We start from the raw sequence: 13861 nt of genomic DNA, 5'->3' as shown, positions 1-13861 counted from the left end.
TTTGATGTCCTTTTTTATAAATTTTTCGCATTAGTATTATCTTTCGCATTAGTTTTCAGTGGCGATGGGGTATGGTTGGGAGATTCCCAGAGCAGCAGAATAGGTGGTGGGAAGGAAGGACGCTTCAAGAGTGGTGAGGAAGGGCAGGAGGAGGAGGTCAAGCAAAGACTTTTTTTTTTTTTTTTTTTTTGCTGAAGGACAATAAGGTTTTATGGATTCCATGCATCCAAAAGAAGGGTGGGAAGGGGGAAGCTCATTGAGGTGCCTGCCTCCATCAGAGGCGGAAAAGATGGTGTAAACTTTGCCATCAGATGTCCGAATTTCAGATAGTTGCTGCTGGCGGAAGCTTACATCTTTGACACTTCTATTTTGGAAACGGAGTTGAGAGCGGCATGGGTTGATTTGAGTTATGCACGATGTGTTCTGCGGGACAGAGCAGTCTTGTTTAAGGGCGACTCGGCTATAGTGATAGGTTGAATCTAAGGGGGCTTCTGTGGCGTGGATGGGCGCCACCTTTTGCTCCAATACATCCGGAGCATGGTAAAAGACGATGCTGCATTCCAGGTCGAGCACGTTTACAGAGAAGTTAATGAGTCGTGGATTGGGTGGCCTCATACATGACATTATTTGAGAAGACTGTGAATCGAAAAAAGAGAGCTGCCTTTGGATCATCTATCTGTTGTTGCCATAAAGGATGAAAAATGAGTCTCACAACATTTTAGCGGCTACATCGGTTCTCTAAGGATAGTTACACCTTATCCTCTATTACCGTTGGGTGCAAATTGTATTGGCTCGCTATATAGCAAGTTTGTGGTACATGTTTAATTTAAATAAGACTTACTTAGGAAAGTCTTGATTTTTATAAAAAAAAAAAACCAATAAGGCGAAAGGTTGATAAACAACCGGATTTTAGCGAGCAAAATGATTTTTTGTGAAAAAAAAATAATGCACCCTTAAACAACTTATGGATATTTTATTTTGTAAAGATGTCCTTCATGACAATATTGTTATTAGTTGACCAAAAACAGGACCAAACTTGGCAGAAGCATAAATAGATAAAAATGTAAAAGTGTGATGATGAAGATAAAACATTGTTTAGTGCTTTGAGTAGCTGAATGCTCTATATATTGGATTCTGTAATTTTTTTTACAAGAACGATATTTGAGAGTAGTTGATACAACGCGGTACATAGCAATGGTGTAAATAATATTTTAACTTTCTCCATAAAAACTTTTTGACTGACCACTCTCCCACTCACCTCACGTTTGCAAGTTCTCTCTTGGTGATGTCCACAAATTTTGAATGAGAAATGCCATGAAAACAAATGTCCCAATCTTTAGTACTTTATTCATAAATCTAAAAATCGCATCAAATTATGGTAACAATTAATTACAATTAACTATAATTATAATTTACCATAGTGGAAGTATCAACCTATGACAAGATACTTAACAACAAAAGAACCTTGATTTATTTTATAGTAGTCTTATATTAGATTTTTTGATGATGTTGGAGGTTGAATATACCACAAACAGATAAGAGGCACAACATTTCTATTGCTTCATAGTTTAATTGTTGGGTGATGCATTTCTAAAAATCTGAATTTGAATAATTATAGTATGAACATGCTATTACGATGACCTTTAAAAATTACTTCTTCACCGGCGCCAATTAATATCATACAAAAAAAAAAAAAGATAGGTAATGAGCAAGAATTTGATTACCATTTTTTTTTCAAAAAAATTTACAGTGAGCCCCCCAAGTCAGCAAGGTGCAAGCAATTTTTTTTCTTTTTTTCAAACCTAAACCAACTAATTGTACCCCTTCAATATTTTCCTCCAAACATTAATATCCAGCTTCGTCCGGTCCTCCCCAAGGGCACTCAAGCAATTATGTCAAAATACAGTGCCCCTTCCGAAAAAATAAAATGGATGTCTGAATTGTTGCCCTGGAGCTTCGGCAAAACCCTTCGGAGTATACTTCTGGTCACCGTCTTCCCCTCTCTGCCCCCCTCTCCGCCCCCCTCTCCGGCCTTCGCCGAGCTTTTTATCCCCCGATGGTCCCTTTTGCCCCTCCAACCCCGTGATAATTCCCGGTCTCTCCTCACCTCCATGGCCGCCCTCTCCGTCCCCCCCTCCTCCTCCTCCCCCCCTCCCCCTCTCTCCTGGACAAACCCTAACTCTGATCCAAACCCAAACCCAAACCTCACCTCCCCCTTCCTACTCCCTCCCCATGACGACGACGAAGCTCAATTCTCCTCTCCGTCCCCCTCCCCTTCCGCTTCCGCTTCCGCCGATCCGCCGGACAACGAGGATGCCTCCGGCTCCCTCGAAAACCCTGATCTCGGCATCCATTCGATCCCGCCGCCGCCGCCGCCGCCGCTGACAGCGGTTCAGCCGTCATTGTCCGCCTCGTCGTCGTCCTGGTCGCCGTCCCTGATGCCATCCCTGCTGCACCTGTCGTTTAACCAGGATCATGGGTGCTTTGCCGCCGGGACCGACCGGGGCTTCCGCATCTATAATTGCGACCCCTTCCGGGAGATCTTCCGCCGGGACTTCGATAGCGGGGGGATCGGGGTGGTGGAGATGCTGTTCCGGTGCAACATCCTGGCCCTCGTCGGCGGCGGGCCGCAGCCATACTACCCGCCCAACAAGGTCATGATTTGGGACGACCACCAGAGCCGCTGCATCGGGGAGCTCTCGTTCCGGTCGGAGGTCCGGGCCGTTCGGCTCCGACGAGACCGGATCATCGTGGTGCTGGACCACAAGATTTTCGTGTACAATTTTGCCGACCTCAAGCTTGTTCATCAGATTGAGACGGTGCCGAATCCCAAGGGGCTCTGCGCCGTGTCCCAGCAGCAGGGGTCGCTGGTCCTGGTCTGTCCTGGGGGGCAGAAGGGCCAGGTCAGGGTGGAGCACTACGGGGCTCGCAGGACCAAGTTTATCATGGCACATGATTCGAGAATTGCATGCTTCACGCTGTCGCAGGACGGGCGGCTGATTGCCACCGCGAGCACCAAGGGCACGCTCATTAGGATTTTTAGCACCGTTGATGGATCCATTCTCCAAGAAGTACGGTGCATGCCTTGCTTTCATTGAATCCATTCAGTTCTCATGATTCTCTTATTAGTTCGATGCATGTCTGTTTCCTTACTGTGTTATTTGTTAAGATGATTAAGGTGATATTTAAATTTAAAATTGTTCGTCAGAAGCTTTGAGAATGAAGGTTAATCTTAAGATAGGTTTCTCATCTAATCCTATATTCTTTCTGTGCTTCCTTTTTATTTTCCACACTTGAATTTGATAACTTGAATTGAAGAAACCCCTCTCCTGTGGTAAACTTCCATCAGGATTAGTTCTGGAGCTTTAAAGTTTACACTCCTCAACCAAGAATACAGTTTTAGTTGACACCTAGCATTTGAATGATGAAGCATTCAATCAATAAAGTTGTTTAACGATCGACTGTTTAAACAATAGAGTTCAAACTCAAGCAACTCTAGTCCTAAAAGTTGTTACATCTCTTTCATGTGGACAATACCTTTTAATGGTTCTTATCTCCTTATTGTATTTTACTTTGTCATGACTACTTTACAAGCTTCTCTTGTATTTTGAGTATCCCCAAGTATATTATGAACAATAAGATTTCCTTTCTAATTGGAGGCAATTCGTTGATAAAATGGAGGTGAGGCATGATAAAATGGAATTTTAAGGAGGAAACTTTACTAGGAGTGTTAGTGGCATTAGGGATATCTTGGAGCTTAATTAAAAAGGTTAAGAAAATAACCAGTTCATTTTATCTTTTTTCTTATCACTTGCAGTCGTCACTTCTGAAGTTTTGGAGGAATGGATAAATGATTGTCAATGCCCTAACATTGCTTAGCTTGTTAAGGAGTTCAAAATTTTTATCTTACTGTTTATCCACTATATCCTATTGAATTTGTTGGGGACCTGATCTTTCTCCTGTAGCCAATATAGGGAATGTGAGTAAAGTTTGCAGTTGAGAGCTAAATGGAGTGGAGCCGTGGATTAGGGGTTTAATGCGGTTAATGATGGACTCGAAGATGATATTCTGACAATAATGGAGTATGTGGTGAAGTTATTGCCACTTTTTCCTTTTCTTTCTAGGATGCCCTTGGGGGCCATGGCATGTGGCATAGGGTAAGTGGTGTAAGAGGGGGATTGTAACTAAAGAGAAGAAGAAGGTTGTTGGAGCATAAAAGGTGATTTTTTTTGTTGATGACAATAATAGTGGAAAAAAATCTTTGTGGTGTCTGTTCACAAGTAAGGTTACATGAGTAGATGAAAAGAATATTGGAGGTTGTTGACACAGAGTAAACACATATGAGATATCTTTTTGAAATTGATTCTTGGTATTTAATTCTACAAAATAAAATTAGTGTTTAGTTGAATAAGGAAAATTAGGTATTTGTTGAACTATACTCAAGTTCTACCAAAAGATGAATCACTGTTTTTGTTTCATGTTTCCAAAAAGTTAGTAATAGAATTGTTTAAAAAAAAAAATGAAAATTAGTAGCTTTATTAATACCCGTGTTCTATGACATGAAATGAGTGCTAGTGAATGGTCCCAAGACCATTGAATTTTGCAACCCTTCTTAGTTGCTTTCTAATAAATGGTTGGCCTTATGTTTTATGAGCACTATGCAATTATGATTTTGAACAAAAATTCCTAAAAATGTTAACCGATTCGCAACAGCTGGAGGGCTTTCCACTCATAGATGCAACATTTTTTGGACTATTCCTTGCCGAGAAGCAAAATTCAACAATAATATTCAACTATAATATGATAAAATAATTTGAGCTACTATTGGCTTTTACTCTCTAAATGATCGGCTGCCTCAAAATGTACTTTCTTTCATTACTTTTTCCTTTGTGAATTCTAACTTAAATACCTGCCTTTATCTCTAAGTCTTTTCCTTGTTTATATTAAACTTTTTTATTTGTTTGCCACGTGTTTAATGCCTCTTATAAAGCAGTCAAACCATCCTTTGGACATCACAATGGTTGCAAGAAGCTAAATTGGCAGGTATTTTGACTAGATTCTTTCGACAACCCACTTTTTGCTTTTTGCCCTCAACTAGGATTTTGTTTGTGATCACTTAAAAGTTTTCAAAAAATTTTAGTGGTAACGTTGGAAAAGAATGTGAGAAGCTATGGACCAGTTAAAATGTCATGACAGAGTTTACTTGACCTTTTTCTCTTGTAATTTATATTTTGTTTGTTATGATTAAGCATGGACCTAAATTAAATGCCACATAACACATGGAGGGGCTGAGCCTGCACCATATTAAGATGATATTCATAGCTATTGCACCCAAATCCAGAGCCTAAAAGAAAACAAGCCACAACCCACAAGGACTAATACATCCAAGGCCCAAAGTCTAAAATTAGGTAGCAAGGTCTGCCGTACTGCCTCATACCATCCGTGATGGGGCGTACCGTACCATATCGAGAGAAAACCGATATGAAACTCAATTTTGAATCAGTACAAGCTCCGTACCGCTCTGTACCGAGGTGCGTATCGAAGGGTACTAACCTATATTGAGGCGTAGCGAGATAAAAATTGAAAAAAGTGGTTAGAAAGCTATTTTAGTACATGATGCGTGTCACACCGTACCGTACCGGCCATACGACAATGAACCGGTAGGGTACCAATACGATACCTGGTACCGAGATTGCAGACCTTGCGAGGTAGGATATGAAGTTTTACTGCCCCTCTACCTACTAGGTATCTCCATGTAGGCCTTAGCATGCAATATTGTATGATGTTAGTGAAAGGATTGAATCACCACCTCCACCTCCTGTTTCAATTTAATCAGCCATTGAGAAACCTGAGTGATATCAAGAACTTTTTTGGAAAAACTGCAAAATACTTTACCTTATAACAAAGTGAAAATTCTAAATCTCCCGATCTGGCCTTCAATACCTTGTGGCGGAAAGGAGAACAAAGAGTGAAAGGGTAGCAATGTTAATCTTGGTGTCATGAAGCTTTCAGATTTGATCTTTGTTGCTAGTTCTTCAAAGGATGCAATGGAGGTATCATGGAATTCAAGATAGTAAATATTTGATAGTGTTGTTATTAATCATTGCTAAGGTGCTAATTGGGAAGTGGTATTGAGTACTTTGGCTGATTCCTTGGTGCTTGCATATTAAGTTGAAGTTTAAAAAATGATGTACCTGAAGTCTACTACCTCCATGAAGGTACTAAGAAAAGAGATAAGTTCTTTGGTAAAAGGATATACAATGCCCATCAACTCTCTCTCTCTCTCTCCCTCTCTCTGTCTATATACATACATATTTATATATAAATTTATTTGTATGTATATGTGTGTCTTACCGAATGAATTTAAAGGCTTTTCTAATGTTACTTTGTGTCTTTGATGGTGTTCAATTCTAAATTCAAAAAGAGAAAAGAAAACCAATAATCTTGTAGATATTTTGAGCTATGATCTATTTTGCAATAATTGTATTGCAAGAGCATTGAAGGAGTGGGATTGAAAAACTAAATATTTGCATTTTAATTGGTTATATTTCTTGATTTTTTTAAAAGTTCTAAAAGCAGATGTGGTATGTGCATGTCTATGGTACAATAGAGAACATACAATTGGCATAAAAAATATTCAAAAAAATTAAAAAATAACATAACTTATGGAAAGAGATGTAAATAAGTAAAAAATTGGACATAAATAAATAGAAAATGAACAGTAGAAACTTAAATAAAAATTTAGTCTGGGGGAGGTAGGGCAGTCTGGAGATGAGGGAATAGACAAAGAGATGGAAGACGTGAGAGAGAGAAAAAGTGCGGGGGGGGAGAGGTAAGTAGGGGAAGAAGAGGCAAAAAATTGCAGAGGAAGAAGGGTGACAGAGTAGATAGAGGAGAGAAGGAGGTGAGAAGGGAAAATGGGGCAAAGGAAAAAAACTAATTTGTTGGTGTTGGCCGCCAAAGGAGCTATGCCATTTGCCATCCATTGTAAGTCATCCATTTCCTACCACTAGTCATTGGATGAGATATGCCAATCCTCCTTGCCTCTCTCTCTCTGTGGGAATGCTAGGGTTTGAAGAGTGAGTTGGGGAGGGTGATGTACTGAGGCTTTTGAAACCCAGCCAATTGGCCCAAATCCGTGTCTGCCAATATCCTACTTGATCAATGTTTGGCTGAATATAAGGACCACATAGACCCATAAAGGTGGGGTGTCCTGGCCATGTTTGCATATTTTATTGCATGGAATAATATTTTAGAGTGCTGTTCTTTGGCCCCTTGCTTCATTTCTCCTACTAACTTCATTGATTGAGGTTTTTCTTGCTGGTAGAATGACAACTTAAGCCATGTTTGGGGGGAACTTTTGGAGGGCCAAAAAGCACTTTCTGGCCATCCAAAAGTACTTTTAGATAAAAAATGGTGTTTGGTAAAATTTTCGGAAAGCTGTTTTAGCTTTTGCAGGAAACTGAAAACAGCTTTTGGGAAGAAGCTCCAATTTGGAGCTTTCCGAAAATGCTGTTTTCAATTTTGTCGGAAAGCTATTTTTTGGACCAAAATACCCCCATTTAAATCTCAGTTTTTTCTCCAAAATCCTCATCCCACCTCTTCCTCTCTCACCCATCCTCTCCCTCTCCCTCTCCATCTTCTTCTTCCTCTCAACTCCGCCACCTCCGTTCCTTCTTCCTCTTCTTTTTTTTTCCTTTTTTTTTTGTTTTGGGAGCTCGTGGCTGCCCACGGTGGCAGCCACCATGCCGGCCACCACCCATGGTCGGCGACTCTTCTATATTTCAATGAAATAAAATAATAAATAAATAACTAAATAAAATAAATAAAAATAAAAAATAATGAGTGAGTGGCAAATAATCTGATCTAAATAAATAAAAATATTAGTAATTATTTAACCAATTTTATCACCTAGCTAGAAAATTTGTTAGAGAGATAAATGGTCATTAGAAGGATGAAAAATTAATTTACACTAATAATTATAATATTTTATATATTTATTATTGTATTATACTATACATATAATATTATATTAAATTATTATTCTATAATACATAATGTTGTAGTACTATATTATAGTAATATTATATTATATTACATTAATATTATATTATATCATATATTTATGTATTAATACATATTATATTTTATTATGCTCTGTTGTGTAAAACTGGTAATGTCCTTTATGGTCATTTTGTCACACAAAAGTGCTTTCTCAGTTTGTTTACCAAATACATGTTAAAGTGCCACAGCACTTTAGAAATGTAGTTACCAAACAGCAAACAGTTTTTTATAAATGCTCTGCTTTAGACAGCTCTACTTCCAAAAGTTCTACTACTAATAGCTCCCCCAAACAGGGCCGTAGTAGATTTATTTGGCATAGATGACCATTATAATCGACCAAGATCAGGTACATTATTTGCTTACAAGATCAGGACCAGTACTCCCTCTGTCAGAATTTACCTCACATTAATTATCTTGTTGTTTTATCATGTATGATACATGAGTCTATGTGCTTGAATTCAATAATTAGGTCGATCAGCTGGATGGACTTGAGCCTGCTCTTTTAGTCATGTAGAAAAATGTACATAGTCATAATTAAATATGGCTTCCATCTAGTTTATTGAATGAATCTTGAACAAAGAAAATAAAAGGGAAAAATCAGATTGGCCATTATGCTGATTTATTTTTTTAGTCAAATGATGTGATTCAAGGTTCTCACGTCAACACGGAAGAATAATAAGAGTAATGGATGCAGGAACAAAAGGGCAGCATGGCCTGTTGGGATTGTGTCCTTAGGAGGGCCTAAGCTTTAATGTTTCACATTCTAGGAGATCACTGCAGTTTTAGAAGTTATTTGAGTAAATGAAGACTAAACCGTTTTATGGAGGTTATCCAAATAAAACTTAAACTTCAAATTGTGATTTGGCTTTCTAGTATTTGGAGGATATCCAAATAAAACTTAAACTTCAAATTACTTTTAAGTCCCTAAATCTCAATAATCAAAACAAATGTTGCATAAAAACTCTGACACACATGAAAGTCTTGAGGAAATCCCATATGTTTTAGAGTTTTAGCTTTCAACTATAACAGATACAAATAAACCTTCATGCATAACCTCGAGGTTCAAAATTTATTTTCTTCAGTTTTAATGTCCACAAAGAAAATATACTAAAAGAAGTTTAACATAAAACCTATAATAGAATATGAACTATAAATGGAGCTCTTATGTCCTCCAATTTTGTCTATGTTCCACAAAGCTGTACCATTGTTGCCTTTGTCCAGACATGGTAGATGTGCTGAATGTTGTTAATTTGAAGGAGAGATGTTTCCCACGGTACCAAAATGCTGCATACAGTGCTTAGTGGCTGTTTTCTCCCTCCTTTGTGTGTGTGAGCCTGTGTGCAAATCACACAATGGGTTTTATTAAACTTTGCTTTTACGTGCCTTGAAGACTTTGTGCATATTTTTACAGTTCATGCATATTTTTTTTAAATGTTTTTTATCATTTATTTCCAGATTCTGTTTTTTTTTATATAAAAAAATACCTTGTCTCTCTGTTTTCTATGTAGTGATTTTAGTTCTGATGTTATGGTGATCTTTTTCTTTCTAGCTAAGAAGGGGTGCTGATAGAGCAGAGATTTACAGCCTGGCCTTCTCTGCTAACATGCAGTGGTTAGCAGTCTCTAGCGACAAAGGAACAGTTCATGTATTCAACCTCAAGGTAAATTTGGGATTGACAGGCAATGATAGGCCACGCCCTGCACCAGAGCCAAATCCCCCAGCCATCACTTCATCCCTCTCTTTCATTAAAGGTAACCTAATTTAACTTGAAAAATTTGTAATTACACCGAGATATTTCTTTATGCAACAGGAAATCATCTGAGCCTATTTCTTAAACTTATAAGAGATCTCGTGATAATGGTTGGTTTTCCATCCAACTTATCTTTCTTAGTGTTAACTACAGATATTCTCTACTTTTCTGGAGGAGGTTTTTTTTCTCTCTCTTTTTATTGCACAGTGCTCGATGATATAGCCCATATCTCAATAAAGAATATTGTCTGCCTTGATGGACTAGTTATTTATTTTCAATAAAAAAATCATGTCATTGGTTTATCTTTAAGAAGGGAAATAAAGATCAATGAATACCTATAACATTAGTTTTGTCATAGTGAACAAACAACTGACTTGTTGAAAATATCCTTTTTTGATTTTTTACTGGAAAATTCTACTCTCGATTTTATCTTGACTTCGTGAATAAGTTTAGTTGCGAATTTGTTGATTTGTGGATGGTAAGCCGGTTATTTGGTTGGACTTTGACATCAATCTAGTCCAGATCCAATACAATATATCGGATATGATAAATGTTTTTGACCTGGAGATCCACAGATATTCAAATCTTATTGCCTGAAGGACCTAATCCAAATTGTACATAATAATAATTATAGATCTTATTGTATATAATATAGTCCTACATATTTCGTTTGGGTATTTCACCTGCATGATGCCACCTTGCCCCTTTCTCCCATTTTCATCCTCTAGGCAATCCTACCCTCTCATTCCCACCAAGCCAACTTGAGCTTTGGGCTGGTCAGACTTGGTTTGTTATAAGAAAGTGATAATCAAACTCGAGCCAAGTTGGAGCTATGTTTGATCATAAATGTTTGAGCATTGTTGATTTCCTAGTTGGACAAGTTTGAATGAGCTACTGTTAAGTTTGTTTTTGCAAGCCCAGATTATTCAAGCTTGACTTATTATGACTTGAGCTTTAAATGAGGCCTATGCTTGGGCTTGGCTTGCTTCTTTATTGAATGAGCTCAAACCTACTAGTTTGATCTGAGCCTCAGCTGTTCATGATCAGTTTTGATGATCAGTTCAGTTCATTTGCATCCTTAGGTAATGAGTCCCCTCATCCCCACCCCGCCAAAAAAAAAAAAATCCTGCCCACAGAGGGAAAATACTCTACTTGCTTCCATCCTCCAGATTATCAGATTACATTGTATCAGGGATTTTAGTTAATGGATCAGACTTGCATCAACTCCAATCCATCTATAGGCCTCAGGAATTGTCGTCAATTATTTTTAATATGTTATGTCAGTTACAGTTTTTTTTTGGGAATTTTAATTATTTCCTTTTGTTGTAATGCCTTTAATCTTCTTGGATGATTTAATATCCCATGCTTTTTCCTGAACTTCTTGCAATTGTCCTGCTTAAATACAAAATTCTGTCCTGGGAAATCTTGCTATGCTTGTCAGAACCGTACGGCCCTTCTAGCAACCTACTGGCAATGATGTTTGTTTGTTTTTTTGAGTGTTCCTTGTGCTGGACCAGGGTTGGGTTCACTGCTGAGTAGTTCTTCGCTTGTGGCAGCAATTGATTCATTATGGATTGAATTCAGTTCAACCATGTCTTTGATGAGATCTTATTTGTAAATGGCTCGAATGGGTATAATTGGCTAATGAATAGGCTGCTGTAATTATCTTAGTCGATCAGGTTCTTTTCTACCCTATTTGAACTATTTGGACTGAGTCAGGCCAATGGTACTCTTTTAGGTTGTGATTTAAAATTTGGACGTACAAATCTGATTCGATTTTTCATGTAAAGGCTGGTTTTTTTGAGTTAGAGCCAGTCAGGCAGCAAATTGTTCATACCTGTTTGCTGTATACTTGGATTTTAGTGTTGTAACCAAAGGAAATACGATATCCATAGTGCTGGTATTTATAGATGAGAAATATTGGCTGTTAGCGTGAAGAACAGCATGCAGCCCCCAATCAGCTGCTGCAGTGTTTTACCCTTAAGCTGTCAAACCTTTTAGCCCTTGTTTTGAAATACAATTAAGTGAAACCTTATAGACTTTCTACTTTAAAGTTGTCTTTTGGTTTCATCTTAGGTGTTCTGCCGAAGTATTTCAACTCAGAATGGTCGGTGGCTCAGTTCCGCTTGCATGAAGGTTTGCAATATAACGTTGCATTTGGACACCAGAGAAACACCATTGTGATTCTTGGGATGGATGGAAGGTATGTAATGTCAATTCCAATAATCTCTCCTGCTAGAAGTTTACATTTGCCAAATGTTTGGTACAGAATTCTCAATTTTTGAAAGTTGGTGGTGTTCGCTACTGAAAGCATTTGGGTATTACTGAAACTAATTAACCACACAAGCTTCATTTAGCATCTCAAAAGTGTAATCTTGGCATGAAGGCAACAATCGTGTTTATGCAAGTTATTTGCTCTTGGATTGTATGATTCTTTACTTGAGATATTTCTACTATCAGTATTCACTGACATGCTGGCGTGTGAAGTGGGTCTATGAAACATTTAGTTTCTCTGTTCTCTGGGCATCATAATAACCTAGGAGTGGGCTGTATTCTTTTTTTTTTTTTTGGTTCTAAAGCCATTGTCTTTGTTCTAAACGTAACCTAATGTTGTCATGAGTATGCAGTTTCTATCGATGCCAATTTGATCCCGTGAACGGTGGAGAGATGACGCAGATGGAATGCTACAATTTCCTGAAACCAGAAGAAACTTTTTAGCATGAGGCATGTTTTATCTGTCTGGCATGAAGAAACTTCTTCAGGGCGATAATCTGTACATGTCGTAGTGTTGGCAGCTTGCAAATATTTCTGTCTACTCATATCATAGTGACGGCTCATGTGAATACCACATGATTAAATCCTATTTTCCAGATATATAATAGCTTGCCATGCAATGCTTGTCTTATATTTTCCCCCTAAATCTCTCTATCGACATGATGTACAGTTGCTTCATTAAAGGTTCTCTGTTATTTAATTGTTTAGACAATGCTTATACCATTTTCCTTTTCCTTTTGTTTTTCCTTGTATGTATAATGATTTGCTGATTGTCTGGTTCCATGTTGTTCAGCCTGTGCCTTGGTATTTTACTATTCTGACTTTTCCTCAACTTCCCCCTTTTTCTTCCTGAGTTGATTAGTTGGTTTTGTGTTTAACTTTGGTTCAATAGATCAGTCAGCTACAAACCAAAGGTGGGGATGCCAATAATTTTACAGCGGATTGAAGAAGTATCTTGTTTTCAGTGAAGACATGATGCTGGTATAACAAATGCAACCTGCTGGTCTATTAGAATTTTGCTGACGGAATAGTCGGATGCTTGATCCCGAGGTTTGAAACCAGTTTTGTTATGGTAATGCCCTCTGTAAGGCTTTGCTTTTTTTTTTTTTTTTTTGGTAAACTGGTATCTCACTTATGCATGGACGTGAGTGCGCCTGCGCTACGAGAAATCAGAATAAGGATCGGGTCAGTGCTATTCCGTATGAAGGTTCCGAAGTGGTGAGCTGCAAAGGAGGCGATTCAGTTCTGTACTGTTTGCTTCTCAAAAAATATAGCTTTATTTGGCTCTCAAAAAATATGGCTTTGTTTGCCATGGTGTTTTGGAGCGTGATGCGGATGGAGATCCTGGCCGATTGCTATGTGTCGTTTCCTGAGTGGGCGGTATAGATTTGGATGTGTTCCGGAATACAGCATGGTATCACTGTGGTTTTCCGCTTCACATCTATCTGCCACACACAGCGGCCTTTAAGATGCATGCTTTCCAGCATGTATCGACCAGTGCGTAAAAAAATTTATAAAGCCTTTTCGAGCTCAAAATCCGTATATGACAGGCAGCCTGGAATCAAAACCTGGTTTCTAATTTCTAGAGAAAAAAACAGAGAGAGAGAGAGAGAGAAAAACTACTTTACCTCAGCCGAAGAACTCTCTTTAGTCGGGCATTTAATGTCGTTTAAATGCCCACATACCTACCAACCCACCGTCCACTTGCATGAGTCATTTAATCTAAGAGTGCCCACTTAAATTAACAATTGTTAATGATAATTTTCTGCACCA

General features: G+C 38.3%; 1 protein-coding gene across 2 annotated transcripts; it reads left to right on the top strand.

Annotated features, from left to right (window-relative positions):
- Nucleotides 1-1972: 1972 nt before the first annotated feature.
- Nucleotides 1973-13383, top strand: LOC103707285 (autophagy-related protein 18a). Of its 2 annotated transcripts, none has more exons than XM_039132770.1 (4): nucleotides 1973-3071; nucleotides 9614-9815; nucleotides 11891-12017; nucleotides 12981-13383. In XM_039132770.1, exons 1-4 carry the CDS (start codon nucleotides 2112-2114, stop codon nucleotides 13054-13056), a joined length of 1365 nt encoding a protein of 454 aa, XP_038988698.1. In that variant the 5' UTR covers nucleotides 1973-2111; the 3' UTR covers nucleotides 13057-13383. The 2 variants fall into 2 exon arrangements, with proteins under 2 accessions (XP_038988698.1, XP_008789933.2); XM_008791711.3 differs by lacking the exon at nucleotides 12981-13383 and adding an exon at nucleotides 12442-12826 and having other exon boundaries at nucleotides 1982-3071.
- The last annotated feature ends 478 nt before the right edge of the window (nucleotides 13384-13861 follow it).

This window comes from Phoenix dactylifera, chromosome 13 (genome assembly GCF_009389715.1).
Source record: "Phoenix dactylifera cultivar Barhee BC4 chromosome 13, palm_55x_up_171113_PBpolish2nd_filt_p, whole genome shotgun sequence".
NCBI lineage: Eukaryota > Viridiplantae > Streptophyta > Magnoliopsida > Arecales > Arecaceae > Phoenix > Phoenix dactylifera.
The sequence above is the reverse complement of the archived record's forward strand: the minus strand, read 5'-3'. Positions and strand labels throughout refer to the sequence as shown.

What these genes read in the sequence shown, in the direction of transcription:
- LOC103707285 (XM_008791711.3), top strand. Translation starts at nt 2,112, where the DNA reads ATGGCCGCCCTCTCCGTCCCCCCCTCCTCCTCCTCCCCCCCTCCCCCT. An exon ending in ATGGATCCATTCTCCAAGAA is followed by an intron (nt 3,072 to 9,613) that starts GTACGGTGCATG and finishes TTTTCTTTCTAG; the next exon opens with CTAAGAAGGGGTGCTGATAG. An exon ending in ATTCTTGGGATGGATGGAAG is followed by an intron (nt 12,018 to 12,441) that starts GTATGTAATGTC and finishes ATGAGTATGCAG; the next exon opens with TTTCTATCGATGCCAATTTG.